At 34.8% G+C, this 14,124-nt stretch overlaps 1 protein-coding gene across 1 annotated transcript; it reads right to left on the bottom strand.

The window, feature by feature from the left end:
• Positions 1 to 12,740: 12,740 nt before the first annotated feature.
• LOC109146524 lies at positions 12,741 to 13,124 on the bottom strand. The gene has a single exon (XM_019294194.1). The coding sequence runs from the start codon at positions 13,122 to 13,124 to the stop codon at positions 12,741 to 12,743; it is 384 nt and encodes a 127-aa protein (XP_019149739.1).
• Positions 13,125 to 14,124: the final 1,000 nt, after the last annotated feature.

The raw sequence follows: 14,124 nt of genomic DNA, 5'->3' as shown, positions 1-14,124 counted from the left end.
CACTAATATGCATGAACAAAAAAAATCAAAATAAAAATCTAAAAATTATATTACTGATAAGATGGAATGAAACCTTTTTCTAATTAGGGAATGAAAATTTTTAATTGAAGGGGTAATCCAAATTACATAGTTGTGTTTTAAAAAGTACTATACGTTGTCAACCAAATAGTAACTATGATTTTGATTCTCATTCCTAGTGTGTAAACCCATAAACCTAACACACTCATAATCTACTATACTAATAAGAGCCCAAGAGAGTTAGGCCTATAATCGGTAGAAAAAATGGCGGTCAAATTTTGTAATCAAATGAATGGCTCAAATTGATCAGATTTTAATTTTTTCTTGAGATTTCCTAATGTATCCTTAATGAATATGATTATCCGTTAACTTTTCCGTTAAATATTATATTTTCCGTTAATTTCTGTTAGTTCACCGTTAATGTACTCATTGATTTCATTTCAATAAGAAAGGTCTTAGGTTCGAACCCCATCCTAAAGTTATATTGTCTTTATTTTTCTCCAATGTAAAAATTCTTTACATTCAAATTCATCAATTGATTATATTCACTACATTGTCTATTATCTTTTTTGTGCACTATTTTTTAATTAAATATCAAAGTTATAATACAAAATATAAAGAGTTAATAACCAAAATGGTCCATCGACTATGTCGTAATTACCAATTTGGTCCTCGACTATCATTCTTACTCAATTAAGTCCTCAACTATGTAATATTTACCTAATTTAGTCCTCCGTTAATTTATCTGTTAGTTGACTGTCAATAATGAGGGTAAAATTGTCATTTTACCACTTTCTTCCATCTCCTCTCTCGCGCTGCCATATTATACTGTATACACCAGAATTTCTGCGCACCAGTGATGTTGAGAAAAAGAGGGAACGACAAAAGAGTGGTACACAAATATATATCGATCTGATATGTGGTCTGCATATATATATATATATATATATATATATATATATATATATATATATATATATATATATATATATGATGGAATAATCACGGAGCCGGAGCGGAGCAACGCGATACAAACCTGGTCGGACCCCGGAGCAGGACGAACCACCCCGGGGTCGGCCCAGTGGGGGGTCGGCGTGGGCCGACCTCCCCGAGCTCGGCCGAGCCCCTTGGGCTCGGCCACGTGGGCTCGGCCCACTGGCCGAGCTCCGTGCTCGGCCAGTGGCCGGGTCCTCGCGTGGAGCGAGTCCCGCGGCGCAGACCGCGGCTCCTCCCGCGGGCCCAGGGCCCGTAGTAGCCGTGGGGTATATAAACACCCCCCGGTGTCCTAATGAGGCATCTCGTACTTTTCCTACAGCATTTGTCTTGTTATTACACATCCCGAACCTCTGTAATAGCATTTTATATTCAATTAATACAATATTTACCGTTTTATTATCCGTTCTTCGTATTCAACATATATTCGGGTTGTATAATCCGGACCCCCGGGTTCATATAATCCATCAATATATATATAATATATATATATATATATATATATATATATATATATATATATATATATATATATATATATATATATATATATATATATATATATATATATATATATATATATATATATTTGTGAACGCTCAGCTCGTATTATTATTGCATAAATTCAAGTTGAAGTTCACAGTTGGCTTGGGTTTAATTTCATATTGGCCGGATTATTAACACTTGACTTGATAGAGAATAGAATAGAACAGTTGCTGTTGAGATGGTGGTGCTAAAGAGGAGCAACAGAGACGATGATGTGGAGAGCTTAGCCATGGCGAATTGTCTGATGTTGATATCTCGTATGGACGAGGAACAGATAGCGATGTCGGGGTCGGGTTTAAGAGTGCAAGACTTGCCGGAAAAAGCTCCACTCCGTCCAAGCTCTAGGCGGCCACAAGGCTAGCCACACCGAGGATGCTCGGTGGTTACCTAAGTGAGAAGAAACATGTGTGCACTGTTTGCGGGTTGGAGTTAAGAGGCCAGGCTTTGGGCGTCCACATGAGCAAACACCGCACACACTCAACCACTCCGTAATGGAGCGTAGCCATGGCGTTTCCATCTCCAACAATGTGGTGGTGGGTGGTGCCAATACATATCCCAAAGCCCGGAAAAAGTGTAACTTAAACAGCTAAAACGGGGAATACTATCTCCCCACCGGCGGTATATTTTGGCTCTCGTAATTTAGCTACGATAAAAATCATTCACGTCAAGTGGATGATAGCCCGTGAGTGAATCGAAGTTGCCACCGGACTCCATGAATGTGACAGAAACAGAGTCTTCGGGCACGTACCGGAGCTCCCGCATGGCACTACAATCGGAAGGGGAAACCAGTTTGCCGGCAAGGGGAGAAAGTGTTTGGACTGTTTGAGAGTTAGGGAGAGGGAGCTTAGTAGATTTGGGATTATGGTCTCCATGAAAGTATCTGTGGAAATGGGACGTCTATAGAACAGAAGTCGTCGCATGATCCGGAAGTAAAACAGCCATGGCATGTGTATATAGTAGTATAATGTGGCGTGAGGAAGGAGATGGGAGGAAGTAATAAAATGACAATTTTGCCCTCATTATTAACAGCCAACTAACGGATAAATTAACGGAAGACTAAATTAGGTAAATATTGCATAGTTGAGGACTTAATTGAGTAAGAATAATAGTCGAGGACTAAATTGGTAATTATGACATAGTCGATGGATTATTTTGGTTATTAACTCCAAAATAATGCTATATATTTTTTTACCAAGTATTTTATTAATACCATGAAAAATTTAAAAATTTTAAATTAATAAAGTCAATCATATTAACTACTTGAGGGATTTGTTGACAAAAAGAGTATTCAAATCACACAACAAATTGAAGTGAGAAACTACCTCGCAATGTCCTTGTTTGACAATCAACAGTTAGCGGTTAGCGTTAGCGGATTTGACCAGCGAATTATATCAACGGTTGGTAAAAAAATATTTGAAAAAATTAACTGTTTAAATTAACATTTAAAATGACCTAAGGGTATAATAATAATAATAATAATAATAATAATAATAATAATAATAATAATAATAATAATAATAATAATAATAATAATAATAATAATAATAATAATAATAATAATAATAATTGTTTTAATAATTATTTTAAAAAAATATATATAAATGTGTTTTGTGGAAATCATTCTAAAAAACGCTAAGTGAAAATATTGTAAATTGCAATGTTTGTATTTTCAGTGGTTTAGAACAAATTGTTGCTTCAAACTGTTGAATAACTAAAATACTTTCTTTAGAATTTTGATGAGTTAATACCCAAAATCGTCCTCGACTATAGTGGTTTTTCTCAATTTCGTCCTAAACGACTTTGGTGACCTAATATCATCCCAGACTTTTGTGTTTCGCTCAATTTAGTCCTCCATTTGTTATTCCGTCAAATTGGTGTTAAATAAAGGGACAATTCAGTAACGTCAATATTGATCTCTCTCAACCCTACTGAAACACAAAGAGCTAATAACACCTCTATTGAGGCTCGAACTCACAACCTTCCAAATGGAAGTCCAATCCGGGTTCCATTAAGTACCGTTAATTCACCATTATTCTAATTCTAATATTAAAGTCTAATATAGAATTATAACTACAACATTAATCTAATTCTAATATTAAAGTCTTAATAGAACTCTAACCACAAATCCTAATGTCGGAATCTCCTCAAACAATATTAGTATATATTTAATATTTTATGCTTTAATTTTTATTTGCTCTCCCTTATGTCCCGTTAGAGCTGGCGGGGCGGGGCCCGCCAAAGCCCGCCTTTTGGCGGGGCGGGCTAAAAAGCCCGTTTTAAAAACGGGCCTAGGTAGCCACAGCCCACCCTGCCCCCCTTAGGCCTGCGGGTCCCCGCCAAAGCCCGCCCGTTTTTTTTTTTTTTTTAGTATTTATTTACCATGTGTCCCTAAAGTCTAAACTCTAATGTGTTTATGTTAATAACTTAATTGTTATCTACTTAAAACACTTATCCATCACTTACGTAATAAATCTAAAATCAACTACTCAAATATTGAAATATTTTTTTTTTACAAAGGAAGGGGGATACCCATACAATCTATGCCTACAACGAGACTCAAAACCTAAACCTCCCACATAGGGGAGCAATCCGATACCAGTGGACCACAAGCCACTTGGTAAATATTGAAATATATTATAAGTTTATAATATACATTATATATACTTGTAAAAAGTTCTCAAATCATTAAAAATAAGTAAATAACACAAATTAGTTCATCACATCATGACAACAATGATAGCATAAAGTCCATTCAGTCTAATTAGTCGATACACCATACTGCATAAGTTCATAAACTTAACATTCAAAGTTCAAACTCCAGAAAAGTAAAAAAACATAACTAATTAAGTACATGTTCATATTTTGTAAACATAACTGAAATTTAGTCAAATAATTACAATACACCAAAATATCAACTAACTAAAATATAATCAAATATTTCATTATTTTGTAAACAAACATAATAACTTACCAATAGCATTATTTAGTTTCAGTTTTGTTTTATTTTAGGATTAGGAATTTAGGATTTAGACTTAATAAAAAAAAAGAAAAAAAAAGGGTGGGTGGGGTGGGGGGGGGGGCTGGCGGGCGCGCGAGCTAGGCGGGTGTGGGCAAGAAAGCCCGTTTTTAAAATTGAATTTTAAAACACTAGCCGAAAGCCCGGCGGGCTAAGCCCATTTTGACGGCTCTATGTCCCGTATTTGGTTTCAACCATACCCATACAATTATTTTATTGACAATTATAATCAATCTTGACTATATTATCTTGAATTTGTAAATTTAGAATTACCAATTTAAATATGCAAATTCAACATTCAATTATCTATGCATGAACAATTACAATATAGTCTTGCCTTGATATACTTTAAAATAATTATTTAAGAAAAACATTGGACATTATCCCAATCGCGCAATGCGCGTAAAAAACTAGTAATTATATAAAAGAGTGAATGAAGCAATAAATAATTTATTGGTACATTAAAGAGTTATGAACAGATACTGCATTGTAACAGACTCGTACTAAAAAAAGAGTTAATACCCAACTTAGGGGATGTATTCCATCATGACTTTGGGTAACTTTTACAAACTTTTAAAATGATAGATTTTAATAAATTTTTATTGACTTTCATAGAATCGTTCAAATTTTTAAAAATTTTGTAGAACTCTATAAAAGTCTATATTAAAAAATTTATAAACTTTTATCAACTTTAAAAAAAAAAAAAAAAAAAAAAAGTCTACAAAAGTCATTGAAATTCTAAATTGAGAAAATTTCAATTTTGGTCCACTGACTATTGCACTTGTGTTAATTGGACACTTGACTTTCAAAAATGTTAATTTATTACCTTGACTATGCAATTTCTATCAATTTTGGTCACGCCGGCCAAATCTCACCTGAAAAACTTAAACATTTTTAAATTTTTTATTCATGGGGGCAAAACAGTCATTTTACGTTTAAAAAAATTAAAAAATTATTTGCCTCTTCTTCCTCAACACCTCCGGTGCCACATACGTAACACCTCCGCGTTTTGCCATGTGCACGCCACAACTCACGTGTTCGTCGTTCTCTCTGTATCTTTGAACTCAGGCCTGAATGGTGTCGGCGATGAGAACTGATTGTATTATATTTTCTGAACTTAATTACAATGAGATCAGATGATGTGAATATATACAATAGAGAGTCACAGTGTGATAAGGATAAGAAGTAGAGAGTCACAATGTGACAAGGATAAGAAGTTCTAAACAGACTTAGATACATAGAGTCCTAATACTCCCCATCAAGCACAGTGTATACTAGTAACCTGTAGCTTGTCCCTTAGGGAAGAAAATCTAGGTCCAGGCAGAGCTTTGGTGAAGATATCAGCAAGTTGATCCTTTGTGGAGATGAAGTTGACTTGAATATCGCCCGAAGCTACTCGATCACGAACAAAATGATAATCAATCTCCACATGCTTGGTGCGCGCATGAAAGATTGGGTTGGCACTCATATATGTAGCTCCTAGATTATCACACCATAATTTTGAAATGAAAATACCCAGAATCTGTATCTCACGCAGTAATGACATAATCCATAGAACTTCAGCACAAACATCTACAAGAGCTTTGTATTCAGCCTCAGTGGATGACCTAGCAACAGTTCTCTGTTTCTTGCAAACCCAGGATATAAGATTACTCCCCAAGAAAACAGCAAAACCACTCGTGGATTTTCGATCCTCAGGCAACCAGCCCAATCAGAATCAGAGAAGGCATGAATGTCTCTAGATGAGCATCGTCGTATGCGCAAACCATGATCAACTGTTCCCTTAACATACCTGAGTACCCGTTTGAGCTGCTCCCAGTGTGACATGGTGGGAGCATGCATATGTTGGCATAACTGATTAACTGCAAATGATAGGTCAGGTCGTGTGATAGTGAGATATTGCAGTGCTCCAGCTAGACTCCTGTACTGTGTAGGATCATCATATAGATCTAAATTGAAGGGGACAGTTTTCGAGATAGAGATAGGTGTAGAAAGGGGTTTGCATTCAGACATTCCAGCCCGTTTTAAAATATCATTCATATACCGTTGTTGAGATAAAATAATCTCATTGTCACTCTTAACTGTTTCAATACCCACAAAGAAATTTGGTTCACCAAGATCTCTGATTTTGAATGTAGCAGACAGTTTGGACAAGAGCTGAGACATAATACCCTGATCACTTCCCATTACAAAAATGTCATCCACGTACACCAATAGATAAACCAAAGCAGAGTCTTTAGAGTAATAGAACAGAGAGACATCTGTCTTGGATGCTTGAAAACGAACTGATAGTAAGAACGTATATAGTCAATTAAACCAGGCTTTAGGAGCTTGTTTTAATCCATACAGAGATCTTTTTAACAAACAAACATGATTCGGGAAGTTAGCGTCAATATAACCAGGAGGTTGCTTCATATAAACTATTTCAGCCAGATTGCCATTCAGAAAAGCATTATGAACATCTAGTTGTTTGATAGACCACCCAGATGATAAAGCTAGAGATAGAAGGAGTCTTACAGTCATAGGCTTTACCACTGGACTAAATGTGTCAAAGAAGTCTTGGCCTGGAACCTGATTAAAACCTTTCGCAACCAGTCTGGCTTTATGCCTTTCAATAGCACCATCAGCCTTTCTCTTCATACGAAACACCCATTTACAGCCAATAATATTCATACCTGCAGTGGGTGGAACTAGAGACCATATGTGGTTATGCAGGAGAGCATTGAATTCTTGGTTCATGGCTTCACGCCACTCAAGATATTTGACAGATTGAGAGTGACATGTGGGTTCCGTGGGATGCACCTGAGCTACTAGAGCAAAAAGAGGAGCATCTACGTTGCTGCGAGTGGCCATAGAGTGAGTACAGACATTGGGCCTGGTGGACAGCCCACGTGGACGGCCTCCCTGGCGAGCAACGGGCTCCACCGGATCACCCGACGAGGCAGCCTGTCCGGGATCCATGGCTGGTTCGAATGAAGCTGGTAGCGGCGGTTCTGGCGGCTCATCATTGGACACGGCAGGAATAGGTGTGCTATGACTGAGAACAGATTCCGCCCAAGGTCCAGAAAACGGAGTAGATAGATCCTGCAAAGAAGTTTTAGTAGCAAAGGGGAAAACTTCTTCATCAAATCTGACATGCCTGGATGTGTAAATCTTATTAGTATGTAAGTCCATGCATCTACACCCCCTAAAGGACTCAGGATAACCTAGGAAGACACATGGAGAAGACCTGTATGACATCTTATGACGATTATATGGTCGAAGATGAGGGTAGCATAAACACCCAAAGACACGAAGAAAAAGATAGGGAGGGGATTTATGTAACATGAGATGAGGACTGGAGTTATTTAATACAGAAGATGGCATTCTGTTAATTAAATAGACAGCAGTCTCAAAGGTAAAATCTCAAAATTTCAAAGGAACAGAGGCATGAGCTAGAAGAGTCAGACCAGTTTCAACAACGTGACGATGTTTTCGTTCAACACGGCCATTTTGTTCATGTGTATAGGCACAGGATTGTCTATGTTGAATTCCTAATTGAACAAACGAAGAATGCAACTTTTTGTACTCAGCACCTAAATCAGACTGAATGGCCTTTATTTTGCAATTAAAGGACCGTTCAACAAGAGTACGAAATTTATCAAAGATGACATAAAGATCAGACTTTAATTTCATAGGGAAGAACCATGTATAACGGGAATAGTCATCCACAAAGATCACAAAATAACGGAAGCCAGAAGTAGATAAAGTGGGCGCAGGACCCCAAATGTCTGTGTAAATAAGATCTAGGACTTGAGAACTAGAGGAAGCAACACGAGGGAGGGGAAAACGGGCAGATTTGCCGAATTGACACGCATTGCATAAAGAATTATGACAACGAATATTATCACGAGACCCACTAACCAAACAAGAACGAAGTATATGGCTAAGAACACGGTTATGAGGATGACCCAGACGGTTATGCCAAGTGGAAGCCGAGGCACGAGCGGAAAGAAATGCTGACGGAGACGAACTAGGTAATGAAAGTGTGTATAGTCTCCCCGAACTATTGCCCCGAAGAAGCATTTCCTTGGTATTGATATCCTTCACAACAAAAAAGGAGGGGTGAAACTCAAAAAATACTTTATTATCGGATGCAAACTTCTGAACAGATAATAAAGAATTAGACAAACGTGGAACGTGAAGTATATCAGACAATGTAAATGATCTAAAAGGGGTATTAAAAGAGGCATGGCCAACATGACTAATAGATAAACCCATATCGTCACCGACACGTAAAGTGTCATTACCAGTGTACTTCTCCGATGTAGAAAGGGCAGCGATGTTTGGAGTTGCATGATTTGTGGCTCCAGTGTCCGGAACCCAAGTATGAGAATTTGACGAGGTTTTAGCAACTAAACCATTCTAAAACACCAAATTAGCCTGAGAACCCGGAGCCCCTGAATATCGCTGAAAACAGTTGACTCCCGTGTGACCGAAACTTTTACAAATTTGACACGGATCATTATAGCGCCAAAAACAATTGGCTCCCGTGTGACCAAAATGTTTACAAATTTGACATGGATCATCATAGCGCCAAAGACAAATGACTCCCGTGTGACCAAAACGTTTACAAATTTGACACAGATCATCATAGCGCCAAAAACAATTGACTCTTGTGTGGCCGAAACCTTTACAGATTTGACACGGATCATCGAAGCCACATTGCTGACCTCCACGGTAACTAAGGTTGCCACCGCAGCGCTGCATCTTCTTGATTTTATGAATCACAAAACCCTAGCTAACTGATACCAGATGAGAACTGATTGTATTATATTTTCTGAACTTAATTACAATGAGATCAGATGATGTGAATATATACAATAGAGAGTCACAATGTGATAAGGATAAGAAGTAGAGAGTCATAGTGTGACAAGGATAAGAAGTTCTAAACAGACTCAGATACATAGAGTCCTAATATCGTCGACTAGGAACTCAGAAGCATTCATTCCCTTCCCTTCCCAGCTAAGCCAAATCCCACTCCCACCCAACAGGGAGAAAATAAATCTCAGTACATTGGGCGAAGAATTGAAGGTATTGGGATGGGTGGAGCAGTAAATATTGGGATATTGAATGGGTTTTAGAGGATTTAAGACGGAGAAGGGTTGGGCGCAGGTGGGTGGGTGGGTGTTGTCGCTTTTGTGATCTGAGAGGGAGAGAAGGGTTGGTGGTTTTGGAGTATGAACCCCAAAACCAAAAAATTAAAACTGCGAAGCAATAGTTACTGTTTTAAAAAGAATCTTTATGTCAATTTAACGCAATAGGAGAACGAAGGTTGTTGGTCGCCGAAAATGGAGAAGAAGCTCATCGGAAATGGAGAAGCTCACCGAAAATGGAAAAGCTCATGGGAGAAGAAAGAAAAAACGAATAAAATGACTAAAATACCCCATTAGTTGACCTATTAAATTTTTCCGGTGAGATTTGGCCGGCAATTTGGCCGATGTGACCAAAATTGATAGAAATTGCATAGTCAAGGTACTAAATTAACATTTTTGAAAGTCAAGTGTTGCAATTAACACAAGTGCAATAGTCAGTGGACCAAAATTGAAATTTTCTCTTCTAAATTGAATACATGTTTACAAACTTTCAATAATTTCGATTCTTATCATTTAAAATTTTCTTACAAATTAAAACATGTTATAACATATCATAAAATTCTTCTTATTATATAGTTTTTCACCACATCAATATTTTCAACATTATTATTTTTATCCATAGTATGGTAAGACTTATATACTAATTGCTTATATAGTATCAATTAGCATCAACAAAGAAAAACTATTTCATAAAAAATTCATAATAATATTAAACACTAAAACTTATAGTAACAAAATTGTTCAAATAACATATTTAAAAATATAAATACTAGTTTCATAAAATAAAAAATATATAATATTAATAATATATATATATATATATATATATATATATATATATATATATATATAAATTATACTTGATATACTACTAGGCATCAAGTAAAGAGTTATTATTTGCAATAGCAATTTGGGATTGCTAACATCAACAAGGTGGTACTGTTTGCAGCCCCAAATTGCTATTGCAAACAATAATTCGCTATTCGTAGTAGCTTGTTGTTAAAAAATAAAGAAAAAAATATATTACAAATATAAATATAAAAATCAAAATATACAAGTATTTAAATGAATATTATGAAACATATAGTAAAATTTGATGGTAATAGATGAAAATTTTGCTTTGTTTATGTATTTATTTAGGGAGAGAAAGTTTAGAAGTTAGGGAGAAAATTTGTAGGTGAAAGTTTAGAAGTTAGGATGGATAAAAAGTTCATAGAAAAAAAAAATATACAAGCATTAATGAAGTAAAAAACTAAAAATAATATTATTTTGAATTTTTAGATGAAGATTGTAAAGTCAAGGAGAGAGAAAAATTGGTAGAGTTTAGGTATCAAGAAAATATAGGATAATGAAGAAAAATAATAATTTATTAAATTTATGTATAATGTTTATAAAGTTTAAATAGAGAGAGAAAATAGAGTTTAAATAGGAAGAGAAAATATTTAACTATTTATATTTAAGAATGAAAAGTCTACAAAAGTCCTAAAATTTAAAAATCTACAAAAATTCATAATTTTTTGAATACCGCATGACTTTTAAAGACTTTTTAAAAGCCTTAATCGAATACCACCAGACTTTTAAATACTCTTTAAAAATCTTGATTGAATATCACCTGCTCCCTAAAAGTTTGAATTGAATACCTCCAAACTTTTAAAGTTCATAAAAGTTTTTAAAATTCTATAAAAGTCATGATTGAATATACCCCTGCATAGCGGTTTTTCACGATTTAGTCTTATACATCTTTTTTTGTGCTTAATTAGGTCATCAACTTTGATGGTTTTATTTAATTGAGTCACATGTTAATATAGCTTGATAATTCACCTCTATTAATACTCAATTTAGTCTTTGACTTTAGTAGTTTTATCCAATTAAGTTAGTCCTCGATCATAGTGATTGTATCTAATTTAGTCCTAAACTATAATGGGTTTTCTCTATTTATTCCTTGATTCTAATAGCCAACGACCTAATTGGATAAAACATCAAAGTAGAAGGCCTTATTAAGCAAAAGAAGATATTTAGGATTAAATCAAGAAAAATCATTATAATCGATGACTAAATTAGATATTAACTCGTAGTTTAAATGTTGAAAAAAAGTGTCAAATAGACTACTAAATTTTTACACATTGTAAAATTGAACTATCAAACAAAAAGAATATGCAATTGGAACATTAAAAACTTAAAAAATTGTGCAAATAACATTTTTACAAATTACTTTCAAATTTTTCTTAAATATAATGTTATAATGTCAATATATATATATATATATATATATATATATATATATATATATATATATATATTAGATATAGATATATACACAAACACACACGTGCGATGCACAGATTTTTTTTTTAATATTTAAATAATAAAGTTAAAGGTTAAGTTATAAATAAATATAATAATAAAGTTATAGGTCAAGTTATAAATTTTTATAATAATTAGAAGTGTACAATTCTGTTTCTTTATAAAATTCGAGGAATTTCTGACACAAGTATTCAATTAGTTCGGACGAGTGCAAAAGTATCAATAGATATGTACAGAAGATAAAATTTTTAATAACAACTATAATCTTAAAATATGATATTATAAAAATATGATATTATAATGATTTGAAATCGTTAAAAATTTTGAAAAACCTCCTTGTTTACAATGTTTGCTATTGAAGTTGTTTTGTTGCTATCACTATCACAAATCAATATTTTCAATCCATTTTGAGTGTTGACCCTTGAAACTGCAACATATAATTGTCCATGACTAAAGACATGTTTTTTTTTTAAGAATAGGCCTACATGAGAAAGAGATTGACCCTGACTCTTATTAATCGTCATTGCATATGAGACAATTATAGGGAATTGTCTTCTTTGAAATTTAAAGGGCAATCTCAAGTCCGATAGAGTTAATGACATTCTTGGCATCAGTACTTTCTGACCAGCACTGCTTCCAGGCAATATTTTTGCTTCTAGAACATGGTTTCCAAGTTTAGTAATTACCATCCTTGTTCCATTGCATAAACCAATTGAGTGGTCAATGTTTCATAAGAGCATAACCGGAGTGCCAACTTTCAATGTCAATTCGTGATTGGCTACACCTAAACACTTGATCCCATTCAAAACTTCTGGAGTGTGAACATCAGCTAACATTTCAACATTAGAATCTGATTTGCAAGTACTATCACAGCTCAAATATGTACTTCCTTCATACGTGTTTAAAGAACTCATATATTCATTTATAGAATGTACCACGCCAATGGTTGGTGCCAATATCGCCCTATTTTGTAAGTAAGACGGATCATCAAGGATACTTGAGAATGAGGGATACGTGTTTTCTACAATTGCTTGAATGGGATCTGTAAAATACTGTAACAGTATTTCTTCAAGTATTTCTATGTAATCACTTTCACCCTTCAATTTTTCCATCTCCAATTTTTGCAATCCATTCAAAAAATTGTTTCAGTTGTGCACAATTATTATTTGAGGTTGAGTTTTGTAGTCGCATATTCTTGGTCAAACGCATTTATTGTTGCTTGCACAATATCTTGCCTAGTTCCTTTTGGTATAACTGGTAGAATCTGTCTGAAGTCTCTACCAAACACAACTGTTTTTCCTCCGAAAGGTATGTCTTGCCCTTGTGGGTTGTTGAAACGCAATATATCACACAAGTTTCTATCTAAAGCTTCAAAGCAATGTTTGTGCATTATTGGCGCTTCATCGCAAATTATAAGTTTGCATATAATAATGAGCTTAGCTAATTGGCTGCCTTGTTTGAGGTTACAGGTAGAATCCTCAGTTGGGTTTAGTGGAATTGCAAACCTTGAATGTGCAGTTCTCCCCCTAGGTATTAAGAGCGAAGCTATACCACTTGAAGCAACGTTCAATACTATACCTCCTTTTGGCCTTAATGTTGCTGACAATGTTCTCCATACAAATGTCTTTCCAATCCCGCCATAACTGTAAACAAAGAAAATGCCCCCTACATTTCCATCTACAACACTAATTATTGTGCTATAAACACCATGTTACTCAGGTGTCAAATTGAAAACCAATTTTGTATGCTTTTCTTGCATTTTTTTCTGTCATATCGCAACTCATCTTGCACCAACCGATTTATTGAACTGGAAGCCCACTCAATGTCTGGGAGTGGCATTTGTGCATAATCACGTAGACTCTTTCCACATCGTCCAAATAGGTTCTCAATCTCAACCAATGCATGGTTCTTTATTTCATCCTCATTCATTATCAAATCTATAAATTATTAAAAACATAATTAGCAAATGTATTACGATGTTATAACTAATTCTCCTATTTTGTCAATGTAATTTAGAGGAAAATAAGAAATTCATACCTTGGTAGCCTAATATTTTTCGTTATCTATACAAAATGTCGTCAGACAATTGCGTCCAACATTTCTCCTAAACAT

The sequence above is a fragment of the Ipomoea nil genome, unplaced genomic scaffold, assembly GCF_001879475.1.
Source record: "Ipomoea nil cultivar Tokyo-kokei standard unplaced genomic scaffold, Asagao_1.1 scaffold0233, whole genome shotgun sequence".
NCBI classification, from domain to species: domain Eukaryota; kingdom Viridiplantae; phylum Streptophyta; class Magnoliopsida; order Solanales; family Convolvulaceae; genus Ipomoea; species Ipomoea nil.
This window is presented reverse-complemented; position numbering and strand designations above follow the sequence as displayed.